Below are 15,980 nucleotides of genomic sequence, written 5' to 3'. Positions count from 1 at the left end.
TGGCTCCCTGGCACTGGGGCCACGACATTGGGGCTGACCCCTTGCAGGGAGGACAGGAGCCCCTGCCCAGCTACTTCTCCACTGGGTGATTTGGAAACGAGAGAGAAAACTGCTCCCCTTTGGCCCCAGAGGTCAGGCTACTGGGACCTGGCGTAGTGGTGGGCAGAACTGGCCACTGGTTCTGTTTTCTTTCCCACACCCTTCCCTGTCTCCATACCCAAGTCCAGGGGGCAGAAAGCACAGAGCCTGAGGACACTGGCACTGAGACTGGAGGGGTGGTCGCTGCTCCCTAGGAAATGGCTTCCACTTAACTGTAGGGACCTCATGGCCACAGGGCAGGGAAGGACTTCTTCTGCCAGGGACTCAGCTGTGTCCTGCTGTGTGTCTTTGGTGAGATTCTAAGTGACAGGAATGAGAGGGAGGGATGAAGATGGCAGCAGAAGGGTCAGGACAGGGAGGCCAAGACAGCATAGAATGTTTAGCCGGGACAGTGTAGGATGGACAGGAGAGAAGCTGAGGCTATGTGGACACTGTTCGAGCGCCCTGGGATCCCCAGACCAGGTGCCCTTTCAGACATGCCACTGAGCAGGCCCAGTAGAACTGGAACCCACTGAACTCAAGTGAGAGTACAAGGATACGGGTACGGTGGTAGAAGACAGGAACGTGACAAGGGCAGTCTGGTGAGGCAGGAAAGTAGAGGGAGCAATGGAAGTACTAGGGTGGGGTGGAAGTAGACAAGGAGGGATGGGGGTTCTGGGGTGAGAGAGAAGGCAGGCCATCCAGGCAACTTGGATTTCTGAACTGGGCACAAGGATACTTCTGTCCAGGGTGGTGGGGTTTCCCTCACCCACATCCTCGATACTTCAGACTATGAAAGAGACAAGTGCCATGGTGTTCTGACTGCTGGCCCAGCCAAGGGGCCACCACAGAGAAGAGTCCTAGTGGAGATGGTTCTGCTCTCCCTGCCCCTAGGCAACCTGTGATGAACAGTGGGTGGTAGTTCACATCCTAAGGTGACAAGTGAGCTCTGTCCCATGCTGTCCTTGGATCTGGGCAGACAGGGTGTCCCAGAGTGAAGGTGATGGTTGCAGTGTCTGTCCCAAGGCAAAAGACATCCAGGCCTCTGGGAGGCCCCAGTGCTCTAATGACCACCCCTGATCCCAGTGTGCTCTGTCACCCAAGAGCAGGGCTTTGCAGGGTCACCCTCCAAGTGACCTTTTTGTGCCCAGGTAGACTCAGCTCTACATGTCCTAACAGTGACCCCAGAGGCCTCAGCCCTGGCAGAGGTTGCAGGCTCAGGTGCAGCAGTGGAGGGCCAGGGTGGTGCCAACAGCACAGGCCAACTGGAACTAGCAGAACGAGGCTCACCCCAGGCCCAGCATCACGGAGGGCAGAGGCTCAGCAGCTGTTGGGAATGCAGCATGAGAATGTAGCTCCTCACCCACCTGGACCCTGCCCCCCATGGGCGCCATGCTCACCCACCGACCCAAGTCTCAGCTGGAAAGCAAGTCCATGCCCCAGCCCCAGGAAAGGGTCTTCTGTGGCCACTGTGCTTGCAGTACGGCAAGGACCACCTGGGTGGTACACGACCACCACCACTGAGTCAATGAACCCCAAACCTCAGAGAACAGCGAACAGCCAGGGCCAAGGTACATAGGGAGGATCCTGTTCCCCCTGTGCAGTGGATGGTGCTGTCTTTTAGGGGTCCCCACCTGCTGTCCAACCTTAGCACCCTGCATAGCTTGAGACCATTACAGGCCTGGGGTATGAAAGTCAGCTGGCCATGCCTCCAGGTGAGGCCTTTGTTATTGAGAAACCGTGGGCTTCCTGGGCCTCTAGGGAGCAGGTGATCATGAACACAGTGGCAGGAGGATCTGTGAACCCAGGAATGAGGCTGGGCACCCAGGGCCCCTGGGCCCTCAGACTCAGGTGGCTTTGAGGCTTGTTGCTGAGCACCCAGCCCTACCTTGAGAAACTGAGCATACCCTCCACTGCTCTTCTGCATCCTGGTGCCTCAAGGCTGCTGCTTCTCCCTTCAGTGTCCTTCTCCTGCCAGCTCCTAGCCCCTTAGGCCGAAGGCTTAGTCACTGTGGCCATATCCAGCTGCCACGGGCCATGATACCCACACTTGTGCTAATGAAAAATGAGAAGCCACATGGAGAACCAGTAAACTGAGATCTTGATAGGGAAGCAAGCCAGGCCCAGGGGACTTCCAGGGCTGTGGCAGACATGAGGGAAAAAGCCACTTTTGGCAGGGGAATCAACAGGCTACACTCAAGAACTGGTCCAGCTAGCTCCTGCTCACTAGACTGGACAGAGAACCCAAGAGCCTGGCATAATCTGGGTACCAGCTGCAAAGTCAAGTTCATTGGGCAAAGAAGAAGATGGCATGGGGCAACCCATCCCACCCTGGGGTCAGACAGGTTGCAGGGCAGTCCTAGAATGTAGAGAACACACAGCTCATTGTCCCAGCCACCAGGCACTGCAGGAAGTCTGGTTCCTCCTTCCCAGCATCTCCTTCCAGTGCAGAGCCCAAGAGAAGGAGGGAGCCCAGCCATGCCCGTCAGCACCCACAGCCCCAGCTCTCCCCAATGTCCTTGCTATCCAGATGGATGAGGTCGGTGCTTTTCTCACTGAACATAGGGCCCCCATGTCGCATGATGAGCTCAGTGGCAACCTGCACGAAGGCCTCCTCCACATTGCTTGAGTCCTTGGCAGATGTCTCAATGGCACACAAGATGTCATAGTGCTCAGCCAGGCTCTGTGCCTCAGCCAGCTGGACCTCCCGAAGCTCAGCCAGGTCAGACTTGTTCCCTATTGTGGAAAGACCAGGGGCATCATGGTAAGACCCACGAGGGCCGGAGGAGCCTAGCTCTGCCAGGCAGGGCCACCCTGACAGCCCAGTGCCACATCATCCCTCTGTCAGCTCTACACCAGGGCACAGTAGACTGTGTTTCTTTTTTTCTTTTTTTTTTTTTTTGTGTGTGTGTAACCAGGGATTGAACTCAGGCCCTTGCGCTTGCCAGGGAAGCGCTTATTCCACTGAGCCATCTCCCTGGTCCCCAGTAGACTGTGTTTCAAGAGAGACTTTCCTATCTGAGTGTGGCGATGCATGCCTGCAATCCTAGCCCTTGAGAGGCTGAGCCAGGAGGATTGTTGAGAGTTTGAGGCCAGCCTCGGCTATATGGTAAATCAAGGCTGGTCTGTACTACATAAGCAAAACCTTGTCTCAAAAGCAAACCCAAAACTAGGCATGGTGGCACATGCCTATAATCCCAGCACTTGGGAGGCTGAGGCAGGAAGGTACCTGTGAGTGTGAGGTCAGCCGGGGTTACATAGTGAACTCAAGGCCAGCCTGAACGAGAGTGAGACCCTATCTCAAAAACAAACAAAACAAAACAGACATTCCTAAGTTTGAAGCTCTTTTTCTTTTCCCCCTGGCATTGGGCATGGAACTCAGGGCCTCATCCATTCTAGGCAAGGGCCGTACCAGTGAACTTCACCCCAAGCCTTTTTGATTTTTGAGTAGGGTCTCGCTGAATTGCCCAGGCTGGCGTCTCACATGTGATCCTCCTGCCTCAGTCTCCCAAGTAGCTATCTTACTCATTTTGTTCCCTAGTCTTAGGGATTAAACCTAAGGCACCATCATTGAACTATATCCCCAGTCCTTATCTGCTGTTACTGTTTTTACAATAAGGTCTCACTATGTACCCCAGGCTGGCCTTGAACTTGTGGATATACTCCTGCCTCAGGAGCAGGATGAGAAGATGCACAGGTGCTCCAGCTGAGGAGGCCCTGGGAGCCCCACCCCAACACCTGTGTGTGACCTGTGCTGGGCACTCATCTCTGGGTGGTCAGTGTCCCTGCCTTCACCAGAGGAGGGCAGAGCAGAGATAAAAACAGGCAGTGAATGTGGTAGGGAGGCTTATCATGCACTTACCATTTTCTTAACAAATCTGAAGTTGCTAACTTGCTTTTGGTTTTGTTAAAATTGTTATGACATTTATTCTTTATTCTCTTCTATTGTCCTTTGGGATGATTTTTTTTTTTTAAAGTTTTGTCTTTTTGAGACAGGGTCTCACTATGCAGTTCAGTAGTCCAGGCTGGTCTCAAACACTGTGCCCCACTAAGATGATTTTATTCTTTGTAAACTGTGGTTTTCGATGATTTTGCTTTTCTGAGAGTAATAGCACAAATTACCACTCTACTGTGGGTACAATCTGGGCTCCTCTAAGGTATTTTCAGGGAAGCGCTTATTCCAGTGAGCCATCTCCTCGGCCCATAAGGTACTTTCACTACTTGATCTCTTTCTAAAAGAATTTAGGCTCTTCTCTCAGTGTCCTCCCAAACCATTGTTTGAACATGATCATAGGCAGGACACACAAAGAAAGGATAAGAATCTGTAAGACTACTAATATTCTTAGTTATGTATGGTGTCACACAGCTGCAATCCTGGCTTACCTAGGAGGCTGAGGCAGGACGACTGCCCTCAGGCTGGCTTCAAAAACCTCTGGGCTCCAGTGATCCTCCTACCTCAGGCTCCCGAGTATCTGAGACCCTAAGTTCATACCACTATGTCTAGGTAAGAACTATCAATATTTTTAGATGTGAAGATGGTATTGTCATGTATTTCTAGATTCCTGCTGGTATATAGACAGAAGAATTTGGCACATGGGTTTGGTTTATAAGACAGAGAAACAAAGAGGTGGACTGAATTACAAATGGCTAGAGGAGGTTGATGGGGACCTGGGTCTGTTACATGGTTCTATTTTTGTGCCTGTATGAGGTGCTCTGTAACAGAAGGCTTTTGAGAAATGTCCTAAGTAAAGCAAGCAGCCAGGCCAGAAAGACAAGCTGGGTCTTGCCATCTGAGCTCATGGGCTTGGGGGACTTTTTGAATCCAGCCCCCATCACAGAAGACAGGGCTGGTGAGGCAAGTTTCCTGTGACTATGAAGATGCAGCAGGACATGGTAAAGACACTTGATACTATGGAGCAATCTTGTCTGTCCCTTCTGAAACTCGGGCTTGAGCTTGATCTCTACTAGGAGGAGGGGAGGGTGGAAGCTTAGTGGGACTTTGGTGCTATGGAGGCATCAGGAATGGGCAAGGTTGGAGCCCCCATGCTGATACAGGTGGCTTTATAATGGGCAGAGACAGGTGGCACACATGCCTATGTCTCCTGCATTGTGAAACTTGTGCCACCCAGGGACTCTGTCCACAGGGAGGCCACCATCAGATGCAGCCCATTGGCCTGGGCCCTCCAAAGCTGGAAGCCAAATAAATTTCCCTTCCTACATCACCAGCCCATAGTACCATGTTATCAGCTTCAAGGACAAGGGAATAAACCTTTGCTATAGAGTGCCAGCTGTCTTCCTCCCATCCTCTCTCATACTTTGCTGTGACTCACTGCACTCTAGGTGATGACAGGACCAGAGTGGGGAAGCTCAGAATTCAAACTCTGCTCTGTTCCTACTGGGCAAGCTCACTTCTCTCTGCTCTAGGCTTGCCCTATACTTGATAAATAGAAACATCCAGCCCTCAGGAGATGAAGGCAGGAGACGAATAGCCTGAGCTACACAGTAGGTTCCTGACGAGTGTAAACTACATAGCAAGACCCTGTCACAAAAAACAAAACAACAACAACAGAAAGAAAGAAAGAAAGAAAGAAAGAAAGAAAAGAAAAGAAAAGAAAAGAAAAGAAAAGAAAAGAAAAGAAAAGAAAAGAAGAGAAAAAAGAAGAAAAGAGAGGGAGGCTGAGACCAGATAATAGTAACTATGTCCCAAGGCCCCTTCCATCCCTGCCCAATCCCTGCTCACCAATCAGAAGCTGTACAATGCTGGAGCCTGCATACTTTCTTACATCCTCAATCCAATGGGGCACTGATAGGAAGGTGCTCCTCTTGGTGATGTCGTAGGCAAGGATGGCCCCATTGGCACTGCGGTAGTAGCTCTGGGTAATGGTGCGGAACCGTTCCTGGCCAGCTGTGTCCCAGATCTGCAGCTAAAGAAACAGAGCCCACTGTGAGTGTGGTCCCCAGCATGCTGGCACCAGCAGAGAAGGAGGATGCCCTGCAGGTCTGTGTGGACCATAGACTGCTATATCTGCAAAGAGCTTGGTTTCCTGCCAGAGGTGGCAGCAAATGTCTGTCATCCCAGCATTCAGGAAAGTTGGCACAAGCTTGAGGCCAGCCTGGACTACATATTGAGTTCAAGGCTGGCATCAACCACATAAGATTCCATCTCAAAAAAAAAAACAAAAAACAAAAAACAAACAAACAAACAAACAAACAAAACCACCCCAGCCTCCTAAACATGGCTGCTTCAAAGGAAGCCAGGCAGCTTCTTACCACAGCTATGCCAGCAGGAGCTCCGCAGAGGGCACTAATGGGCATTGGTTAAGTGAAGGCATCAAGCTCCTTGTTTCAGCCAACCTCTTTACCTGATGGAAGTAAGCTTGTACTTGAAGGCTCCCTAGGACTCTGCCATCACCCCAGAGGATGGCCTGCTATCTTAGTGCAGGCTGTGGACTGTTGAACCATAAGGAAACTCCCATGCTGGAGAGGCCCAATGCCTTTAGAGGGCAAAGACCTGGATGTTCATGCTCAAAGTACACCTGGAGGCAGCTGTCACTGCAGCTACATGGGCACACTAGGGATCAGGCTAGGTCACAATATGTCCCTTGCTCAACCCTTTTCTGGGGTCCCTAAAACTCCAAGACAGGGCTGCTCACCTTCCCTTCACTTCCTTTCTTTCCCAAGGTTGGGCCCAGAAGGCAGGTCACTATGTGCCTCCTTCTAGGCCAATGGAACTGGTGCTTCGTGGGGTGGCTCCCTGCCCCTTTGCTTGGCATACACCAAGGCAGACAGATCCCTTTCTGTCAGCACTTGAGTTAACCCACCCCAGCAGCAGAGTATCAGATATTCAGGATTAGTTGTAGCACTGGCACTCTGTGATAGGGGAGTTTGGAGTTGCAGTTTGTGCACTCAGTCTCCAAAAGGCTTACCATCACTGCTCTGGGTAGTACCTGCAAGCAGTGCTTGGCCCTGGCCCTGGGATAGCATCTGCCCTTTCCTTAGGCACTAGGCACAGGCAAAGGAACTAAAGCACAGGCCAGAACAGGCCACGGAACCCCTCCCCAGAGATTTCCTGTTGCCACTCCAGCCATGAGGGGCTCTACCTGGAGCTCCTGGTGTCCTAGGGGAGGCGACAGGTCCTCTCCATCCAGACGGAACACAGAGTACAGCAGGTAGAGGAGGAGCATAACCTGACGGGAGAAGTGAACTCCAGATGCCACCACCGCAAAACAGCAGCAGTATCTTCAGGAACAAGAGAGCCATAAACCAGGATGAGGAACACAGTACTGTCTTTTTTGTCATGGTGCTGAGGATTGAATCTGGAACACACTGGGCATGTGCCTTACTACTACACTATTCTTTAGCCCCAGAATCCAATCTTTTCAGGAAAGATGGCCTGCTGAAAGAAAATAAAAGCCTTGGAAATTAAAAAAATATGGTAACAGAGCTGGGGAGATAGCTCGGCAGCACAAGCAGTGGCCTGGCAAGCACAAGATCCCGAGTTCGATCCCCAGTACCACACGTTGTGCTTGCCCTGGAATCTTAGGCACACCATGCCAGTCCTGCAACTGGGCATGGTGGCAAATGCCTACAATCCCAGCACTGGGCAGGCTGAGACAGGAAGATCATTATGAGTCCGAACTATGTAGCGAGACTCTGTATCAGAAATAAATAAATAAATAAAATATGAAAACTACAACACAAGGGCTGGAAGATAAGGTAGAAGAAATCCTTCCAAAGTAGAGGAAAATCTGGGTGTGGTGGTGCACACCTGCAAATCTCAGCACTCCACAGGTTAAAACAGAATAGCTGTGACTTTGAGGTCAACCTGGGCTCCATAGTGAGTTCAAGTACAGCCTGAACCACATAGCAAAACCTAGTCTCAAAAAAACAAAACAACAACAACAAAAACCACTATAAAAGGCTCAAGTCAACAACTTCAGACAATTGCCAGTTCTGCTGATAACCTACTACTATTATGGACTACTGGACTATTTTGGGTTATTTTGCTGAATTCAAGTACCTACAATATTTGAACTGGCATCAAGTATGAAAAAGTCCTTTAAAGACTTCTCCAAATACAGCTTCTCTAACAACAATGAGGGAACACCCATCTCTGACAAAACAAAACAAAAAAGGGGGATATCCCAGGGGCTGGAGAGACAGCTCAGAATAAGCGCTTGCCTGGCAAGTGCAAGGGCCTGAGTTCAAAATAGTTAGGTTAGCTACACAGCTACCTTCTATTAGTTCAATGAGAAGAAAGGTTTGTACTAATACTGTTTATTTTTTTTTTAATAATTTTTTTTTAATTTATTGTGTGTGTGTGTGTGTGTGTGGCCAGCTCAGTGCACCAGGGGGCGGGGCTGGCTGGCATGTGGTGCTGGGGGATTGAACCGTGGTCGCTTTGCTTTACTAAGCTTGTTCTAAGTAGGTGCTTTAGACCACTGAGCCATCTCACCAGCCCCTACTAATACTGTTTAGATAAGACATTATGTCTGCATCTTTTCCTTTGAGAAACTACTACAAACACAACAATATGCAATGTATTAATTATTGTAACTATCCTACTAAGCTGTTTTGAAACTGTTTCATTGCTAGTTTTTTCTCATTAAAATGAATAAATAAATAAATAAAGGGACAGGGAGATAGCTCAGCGGTCTATGCACCTGCCTGGCAAGTGTAAGGACCTGAGTTTGATCCCAGGAACTAAGTTCAATCCCTGGTACCGAGTTTGATCCCTGGTACCACATGCCATGCCCAGTGTGCCAAGCCAGCCAACAAAACCAGGTATGGTGGTACGTGCCTATAATCCCAGCAGTAGGGAGGCTGAGACAGGGGAATCACTAGGAGTCTGAACTGCATAGAAAGACCCTGTACCAAATAAATAGATAGACAGATAGACAGACAGATAGATAGATAGATAAGATAGATAGATAGAATAATCATTTGTATCTATTTATTATACAGGAAATTGAACCTATGGGCTATGCAATGAACTATATATTGCCAGCTCTTTGTTTTTTTGAGACAGTGTCTAAGTTGCTCAGGCTGGACTCAAACTTGTGATCCTTCTGCTTCAGCCTCCCAAGATTTATAGATGTGTGGCATCATACCTAACTTTATTATATTCATAATGCAATTAATATATTTAAATATTTTAACATGATCTATTCAACAACTCGATATTTTATTCTATGAATAAATTTAGCATATAAGAAATATTATTAAACAATAAACATAAAGAATAAGTACACAATGCCTGCCTGGCAAGTTCAAGGACTTGAGTTTAATTCCTGGTACCAGAAAAAAAAAAAAAAAAGAACCCCAGGCATGATGGTGTGTTGCCTATAATCCCAACACAGGGGTACTGGGAGTCTGAGGCAAGAGTACCACAAGTTTGAGGCCACCTGCGAAACTTAATAAGCATACCAGATAGTAGTAAGAACAACAACAAAAAATACCAAGCATGGGCATCAGATTAAAAGAATTAGGGGCTGGGGAGATGGCTTAGTAGAATAAGCACTTCCCTGGCAAGCACAAGGGCCTGAGTTCAATCCCTGGTTCTGAAAAAAAAAATTAAAAGAATCAAAGTCATCATACTGCCATGACTACATGTATACCCATATTTAGAGTAGCACAATTCACAACAGCTATATCTTGGAAGTGGCCTTGATATCCAGCAGATGCTGATGGACAGAGAATGTGGTATTTACACACAACAGAACACTACTATGCCATAAAGGAGAAACTGGAGTCATGTGTAGAAAAATGGATGCACCTTGAGACCATAATGCTAAGTGAAATAAATCAGGCACACAAACTTAAATATTGCATACTTTCTCTTATATGAAAAACTCAAAGTATAAAGAGCAAAATGAAAGACAGATGATAGGAAATAGGACATAGAACTTTCACAAATGAGAAGGGGACCAAGAGATAGAGAGGGCCAAGATGTGTGATGTCCACATTCTGATTCCCCTTGAGGACTGTGACCATCATGTATTTCAACCATACACTAATAGAAATAAAAACAAGCAGGGAAGCATCATAGGGTATGAGGAGGGGTGTTGGTGGCCTGGCCAGGTGACCACAGAGCATGCTCTGAAGCCCAGAGACTTAGCAAGCATGCTCCAGGGAGAGATAAAAGTGCAGCAGTGTGAGGGTCCTTCAGGCTCATGGGGGAGAAGCTTGGCCCTCAGTGTGCCAGTGCTTTTAAGGGGTGGGCTTGTCAGGGAAAGGACTGGATCACTGAGGACACTGCCCTGGGAAGGGGGCCCCAGACGGTTCCTGTGAGCATGACTTGCTGTACTACAGCACAGCTCCTTCCTCAATTCCAGGCTCTCTGTCCCTCGCACCAGCATTCTAGCCATGACACCACTTGCTAGATCTTGATGTACCCAAGGAACCCAAGGGGCCTGCATAAGGACGGGGAAGTTGCTGGTGTCCTGCATGACATCTGAAGCTATGGGCTGAAATGTCTCTTTTCCAGGTAATGTTAAGGCCTCTGAGACTCTCACAGGAATGGAGTGGGCCACCCAGCACCAAGGCAACTCGGGAGCTGAGTACAAAAGGCAAAGACAGCATTTGCGGTGGAGAAAGGGATGACAGCATAGATGAGAGAAAACCAGGGAAGTGGGAAAGGCAGAAGCTCAAGGAGTTTTTGAGCCCCTTGGTTTTTTGAATGGGATGCCTCACTGCACAGAGGATGACAGAGAATAAGATGGCACAAAAAGAGCAAGGGCAGACCAGTTGCCAGCATCTAGGTCTGGCAAGACCAGGGTGCTGGCAGTAAAGGTACAGAGAAGTGACCAAAGTATGGAGATTGTTTGAAAATAAGGTTACAAGGGACTGCCATGCCTAGCAGGGACAGCATCCTTATCCTTCTCTGTACTACCAAGCATCAACACAGGGCCTGGTATGGAACAGTCCTCAGCAAATCAGGAATCTATGGAAGCTGCTCTTCCAGGGCTTGCGGCTGCCGGTCCCACTACAAAATCTCACAGGTGCCCTGTGAGAAACCATCCTGTTTATGAGGGTAAAGCACCACGGGAAGTGCACTGTCAACACCTGTGCCAGCTCGGGCCCTCCTGTCAGGAACACAAGTGGTATTTATTTGGTATCTTTTTCCTGAGTAGCAAGGCAAGCAGCAGAAAGTTTCTTCCTCCTCCATCTCAGAAAAGGATTTTGGTGAAGTTAACTGATGGGACAGACCCTAAAGTGATTACAGAAATACAAATACAAATTCTTTTTTTTTGTTTTTGTGGAACCAGGGATTGAACTCAGACACTTAGGCTTGCAAGGCAAGCGCTTTTTCTACTGAGCTATCTCCCCGGCCCCCAAATACAAATTCTTGAGCCATTTTTTTAAATCTTGTCTTGGGATATGCGAGTCAAACCAGGAAGTTTCCTGTCACTGGCTGCCCCTGTTGCACTGGGTCCCCAGGGAAGCTTCAAGCCCAAATGCTAGCCCAGACAGGCAAGGACAACAATCAGCAGCTGCCAATTGTCAGTGTTCCTTGAAGCCACAAACACAGGGCCCACCTGGGTGGTCCACACACCTGGGTGGTCAGGCAGGTGGGCAGCAGACAATGGGGAAAGACTACACTGACTCAGGGACACAGGCTGGGACAATCAAAGTAATCATGAACGCAGCTTGTGATAGAAGGAGCCATGGGCTTGAGACAGAGTCCTGCACCCCAAATTCCTCCCATTCTCTAGCTGGGTCTCTTAGGACCCAACATCAGAAAGGACTTTCTTTGTTCCTTGTTAAAGTGCAACTCCCCACAGTTGGTACTGTGACTGTAGAGTGAAAGAGGAGCTCAGGGTCTGGGGCTCCAGAGCTATGTGAGGACAGTCACACTGGCCTCTGCCATCTGAATTTCATTCTCACAGTCTGGGAGGGCAGCAGCTACCCAAAGTGTGTGCTTCCCATCCTAGCCACTTCCCTGCCACTGTCCTAACCACACACAGGCTCCACTAGGGACCGGGGAAAACATGAAGTGACCACTCCCACACAGGCCACCAGATCAACTTCACCCAATCCAGGCAGGCTGTGATCCCCTCCTCGCAGCAAGTGTGCCCATTCAGAAAGAGTTCTGGTGGGCCAGCAGCACAACTCATATCTGCGTTCTCTCACCCTTGCATCCTCTGCATAACTCCCTAAAACCCAAGCCTTTTTCCCCCCAAATTCCTCAGTGCCGTGACTCAGCCTGGAGGGACTCCTGGTGTCAAGTACCAAACTGAGCTCTCTGCCCCTCAAACCCTACCTCTTGCTCCCCAGTACTTTGATCAAAAGAATGCAGGCTACACTGAGACCTCTGACAGATCTGGGGACCTTGATCTTCATTGTTTCTCCACTAGTCACCACATCAACTCCCAGGAACAAACATTGGCAGGCAGCCTCCCTCAACCAGCCTACTGCTTTTCCTGCTGCCCTCATGACAAAGCATAGAGGAGCCCTGCAGCAGGCTGGCCTAATCAGGAGCTGTCCAAAAGTCTTACTCCCCAATCTGGGCAAAAAGCACCCTGCCTCCTGAGCCTTGATGGCCCTACACTCCCACAGCCCAGTCCCCAAAGTCTTTTCGTCCCTCCCTCACATCTCCATGGCCCAGTGGAGGTCAGATTGTCATGTTCTCGGGACCTCCCTAGTGTGCAGTATACATTTCCATGAAAGCCATGGCAACTGCGGGCCTTGCTTTGGAGGAACTGTCCTGTTAACATTCTGTGCTGCTGTCACCACAATAAACCTAAGCATACTAGTTGGGCCACATGGTCCAAGGTTTGGCTCAGAAATCCCAGTTACCACAGTGACAGCACTAACAGCATCACATGCCTGGTACTTGTTTCCAAATATTTCCCCAACTAGAGGTGACTCAGAAGCCCAGGGACTGCCTTGAGTTATCTATGTCTCTCTTTGGGCCTAGAGTGGTACCTGGAAGAACGCAGGAATTTACAGGATGAACAAAGTGTGTTGTCCCAGTGTGATTATCTTCAAATGAGTGCTGAAGTCTCAGAGTGCCAGTTGGGCAAACCTTTAGCCAATAATCTTAATCCCATCAGAGCACCTTCTGGGTATCTAGGTATTAATCGCATCTCAGCTTGCTGCTGTTGCAGATAGAAAAGGCCAAAGTCTAGGTTAGGGTTCTTTTTGGTGCTGGGGAATCAAAGTCAAGGCCTGGAGCATGTTATGTGCTCCACCACTGAGCTACATCCCCAGCCCCAAGGCTATGGCTCTGAATACTTCAAGAACAAGGTTGAAAGAGCAACAGAGGAATCTTTTTCTTCTTCCTCCTTCTCTGTCCCCTCTCTTTCTTTCTCCTTCTTTCGGGAACTGGAGATTGAATGCAGGGGTGCTCTACCACTGAGCTACAGTCCCAGACATTTTTTATATTTTTATTTTGAGACAGGGCCTCATTAACTTGTCCAAGATGGCTTCAAACTTTGAGAACCTGCCTGAGCCTCCTGAATAGCTGGGATTACAATCATGTACCACTGTATGTGGCAGTAAAGAATATACTATAGAGCGGGCAAGATAGCTCAGCAGACTAAACACCTGCTTTGGCAAGCGCAGGGACCAGGGTTCGATCCCCAGTCCCCCATGCTGCACTGGCCTCACCCCCAGAGCATGCGGAGCCAGCGGACCAAGTCTGGGCATGGTGGTGCAGGCCTGTAATCTCAGCGCTGGGGAAGCTGAAAACAGAAGGATCACTACACTACAAGTCCGAGCTATGTAGTGAGACCCTGTACCAAAACATTAAAAAAAAAAAAAAATTCTTTAAACAAAAGTGGACAAATTTGAAAGACACCACTGACAATGTTATCAAATATGACCTTACTTACTCTCAGCAAGTCCCTGACACTGCAGTCTGCCTGACATGAATACTGCAGGACCAAGCACACACCCATGGCACATTCTTGCCAGGACAGCCCAACCTGAGACTCATGGAGCCTCTAAACTTAGCTCAGCTTATACGAAATATAAGAAATAAAGAAGCTGGTTGTGGTGGTGCACATCTGTAATCCCAGTGCTCAGAAGACTGAGGCAAGAGAATCACCACGACTTCAAGGCCAGCCTAAACTATACAGAGAGACCCTGACTCAGGTAAAATAAAATCAAATATATAAAATTAAATGAAGTAAGCAACAGGGTGTGGTGGTGCACACCTGTAATCTCAGAACTTGGGAAGCTGGGGCTTCCCAAGTTCTGAGATTAACCCAGCCTGGGTTACAAAGTCAGCTCAAGGCCAGTCTGAACTGTATAGTGAGACCTTACCTCAAAAAGACAAAAATAAATAAATAAACAAATTTCTTTAAATTTTTTTTTTTTTTTAATTTATTTGTGTGTGTGGCCAGCTCAGCCCACCAGGGGGCGGGGCTGGCTGGCATGTGGTGCTGGGGATTGAACTGTGGTCCCTGTGCTTTGCTAAGCTCGTTCTAAGTAGGTGCTTTAGACCACTGAGCCATCTCACCAGCCCCTAACAAATTTCTTTAAAAGGCCAGGCATAGCAATATGCTACAGTCCTAGCTACTCGAGAAGCTGAAGTTGGAGTGCAACAACAGCCTGAGAGACACATTAGGATAGCACTGCTAAAAAATAAAATAAAAAATTTAAAAAGTGAGGTTTTGGTCTGGACTAGGAGGCAAAGAGGCACAGCAATCAAAGTATGGACACATGAGACTGGGCTGGGGAAACATTATAAAAGACATTAGGGGACCTGAGGGTGTGGCTCAGTGGTAGAACACTTGCCTACTGTGCACACAGCCCTGGTTCCACCCTCAGCACTACTTATACACACAAAAAAATTGTTGGTGTGAGAGTTAAATTAGATTGTCAACTTGATTGGAATTAAAGCCCACAGGGGATCAGTGAAGTGCACATCTGGGGAGTGTCTGGGTAGGCCATGGAGGTGTGATGTTGGAGTCTTTTTTTTTTTTTTTTTTGGCAGAACTGGGGATTGAACTCAGACCCTTGCTCTTGCCAGGCCAGTGCTTATTCTACTGAGCCATCTGTCCAGCCCCTTGGAGATGTGATCTTGGGTACTACATCTGTCTCTGGCCCTTTCCTCTCCAGCTCTGCTTCCTGGCTGCCATGGGGGAGCACCTTTCCTCCTCCAGACCTTGTACTACACCAATTCTGCCTCAGAGCCAGCCAAACATGAACTGAATACTCTGCAACCAAGAGCCTAAATAAATCTGTTCCTTTAAATTGTGATATTAGGAAATACATTCCAGCGATGAAATGCTGACTCATACAGAAATGTTGGTATTGGAGCAGTGTTTCTTGCTGTGACTGTACAAGATCATGTGGCAGCCTTTGGAACTGGTTTGCAGGAGGAATTTGGAGAGATTTGTTGGAGATGTGGGCTAGAGAAGTCTCAGAATGTTGTAAGCAGAGCCTGGTGGGTGGTTCTGGTCAGGCTTCAGAAGACTAGAATTCAGATAAGAATGCAGACAATAGCTGCGTATGGTGGCACAAGCCTGTAATCCCAGCTCTACAAGGCTGAGGCAGAAGGATCAACACCAGCCTGGGTTATAAAGTGTGTTCAAGGCCAGTCTGAACTGTACAGTAAGACCTTGTCTCAGAAAAAAAGGAAAGAGAGAGAGAGAGAGAGAGAGAGAGAGAGAGAGAGAGAGAGAGAGGAACACAGACAGTAAAAATTAGGATTAGGAGGTTTCACATGACAATGAAGACCCACTAGGAATTGGACTAGATGCCACCCAGGTTACATTCTGACAAACAAGTTCGGGCTGGGGAGATGGCTCAGTGGAATAAGTGCTTCCCTGGTAAGCGCAAGGGCCTGAGTTCAATTCCCGTTTCTGAAAAAAAAAAAAAAAAAAGAAAGAAAGAAACTAAGAAATCTATGTATATTAATTTGGTGTCTACTAAGTTTGAATAGGAAAAAAATA

At 48.4% G+C, this 15,980-nt stretch overlaps 1 protein-coding gene across 2 annotated transcripts in view; it reads right to left on the bottom strand.

Moving 5' to 3' along the window:
- Positions 1 to 1,139: 1,139 nt before the first annotated feature.
- LOC101593043 (ras-related protein Rab-43) overlaps positions 1,140 to 15,980 on the bottom strand; it is a 29,583-nt gene continuing 14,742 nt past the window's right edge. Inside the window, exons 2-3 of one of the 2 annotated variants that reach the window (XM_004645601.2) lie at positions 5,819 to 6,002; positions 1,140 to 2,814 (exon numbers count right to left, since the gene is read on the bottom strand). In XM_004645601.2, the coding sequence (XP_004645658.1) occupies positions 2,564 to 2,814; positions 5,819 to 6,002 (435 nt within the window). In that variant the 3' untranslated portion in view covers positions 1,140 to 2,563. Of the gene's footprint in view, positions 2,815 to 5,818; positions 6,003 to 15,980 lie in introns of those variants that run through there. The other variant, XM_023705927.1, reaches the window with a different exon arrangement.

The sequence above is a fragment of the Octodon degus genome, unplaced genomic scaffold (genome assembly GCF_000260255.1).
Source record: "Octodon degus isolate 3935 unplaced genomic scaffold, OctDeg1.0 scaffold00233, whole genome shotgun sequence".
NCBI classification, from domain to species: Eukaryota; Metazoa; Chordata; class Mammalia; order Rodentia; family Octodontidae; genus Octodon; species Octodon degus.
The sequence above is the reverse complement of the archived record's forward strand: the minus strand, read 5'-3'. Positions and strand labels throughout refer to the sequence as shown.